General features: G+C 35.9%; 1 protein-coding gene across 1 annotated transcript; it reads right to left on the bottom strand.

The window, feature by feature from the left end:
- Window positions 1-457: 457 nt before the first annotated feature.
- LOC107820541 (large ribosomal subunit protein P2-like) lies at window positions 458-1030 on the bottom strand. Its single transcript, XM_016646839.2, has one exon. The coding sequence runs from the start codon at window positions 966-968 to the stop codon at window positions 630-632; it is 339 nt and encodes a 112-aa protein (XP_016502325.1). The 5' UTR covers window positions 969-1030; the 3' UTR covers window positions 458-629.
- Between the last annotated feature and the right edge of the window lie 209 nt (window positions 1031-1239).

Below are 1239 nucleotides of genomic sequence, written 5' to 3'. Positions count from 1 at the left end.
AAGGTAACAACACGACCACACCAAATCATCAATTGTTACATAAAGTGACACTAACGATGGACGTTTTTAACAAGATGATATAATAAATTTTAAGTAAGAATTAAAACATTATATGTAAAGTAACAATATGATATGATACAATACTAACACAATAGATAACAACCATCCAAACTAGTTGCAGACAGTAAAAACTAGGGCGGCATTTGCTACTTGCATGATTGACTTGTCATGTTCAATACTCAATAGCTATGTTACTCGGACTCTCCAAAAGTGATCCCGTATCCGTGCTGGATCCTCCAAAAATGCACTAAATTTGGAGGATCTGACAGGCACCCAACAATATTTTTGAAGAGTTCGAGTAACATAGCTCATCAGTGTCCATGTCCAACATGACAAGATAAAATTAGAACGACACATAAAAAGTAGCATAACCATACGCAAGGATAACACACAAAAATTGAAAAATAGTCAAATTTTTATTTAAAAGAAACATCCAACATAAACAGATTGTAAACCTAAACATAACATCAAATCAAAATTACTACTTAGAGAAAAGAAAATCATACTAAATTTAATTCCAATTCAATAATAAACAAAGGATCAACTTCACCAACAATATATCAATTCATCTAACCAAAGAGATCAAAACCAAACTCCTCCTCAGACTCTTCTTTCTCTTCCACTTTCTTTTCCTCCTTCGCTTCCGCCACCGCAGCAGCAGCGGCACCACCTCCACCACCAGCGGCAACCGCAACACCACCGCCACCAGAAGGCACCGAAGCAATCATCTCTCTACCGGCGGCAATAAGTTCAGCAAGGTCTTTTCCTTTAACTTGTGATAATAACAGTTCAATTTTTTCATTATCAGCTTCTGCACCAACAGAAGAGAGAATTGCCTTCAAATCCTCCGCCGTGGGACTGGCGTTTCCGCCCAGTGCGCCCAACAAGTAGGCGGCGATCACCTTCATCTTTTTTTCTATGAGAAGAAAAGAATGGTTTTCTAGGGTTTTGAGTTTGGAAAATATGAAGTATAGGCTCTTGTAGTTTCTTTATATACACGTAATAACGTAAGGGGTATTAATAATAATTAAAATAAAATCCGAATATAACTAGGTTAGGAGAGAGGTTTTCCTTTTTCTTTGTTCCTTCCAGGACAAGTAATAAGAAATTGCTACTTTTTTACCAAATTAACGCAAGAAATTTTATAAAATTTAATCATTAGTCCATCATATATAAAAA

The sequence above is a fragment of the Nicotiana tabacum genome, chromosome 18, assembly GCF_000715075.1.
Source record: "Nicotiana tabacum cultivar K326 chromosome 18, ASM71507v2, whole genome shotgun sequence".
Lineage (NCBI taxonomy): Eukaryota > Viridiplantae > Streptophyta > Magnoliopsida > Solanales > Solanaceae > Nicotiana > Nicotiana tabacum.
Note: the sequence above shows the minus strand (reverse complement) of the source record. Positions and strands in the feature narration are given on the sequence as shown.

Coding starts and splice junctions, on each gene's coding strand:
- LOC107820541 (XM_016646839.2), bottom strand. CDS start 968: ATGAAGGTGATCGCCGCCTACTTGTTGGGCGCACTGGGCGGAAACGCC.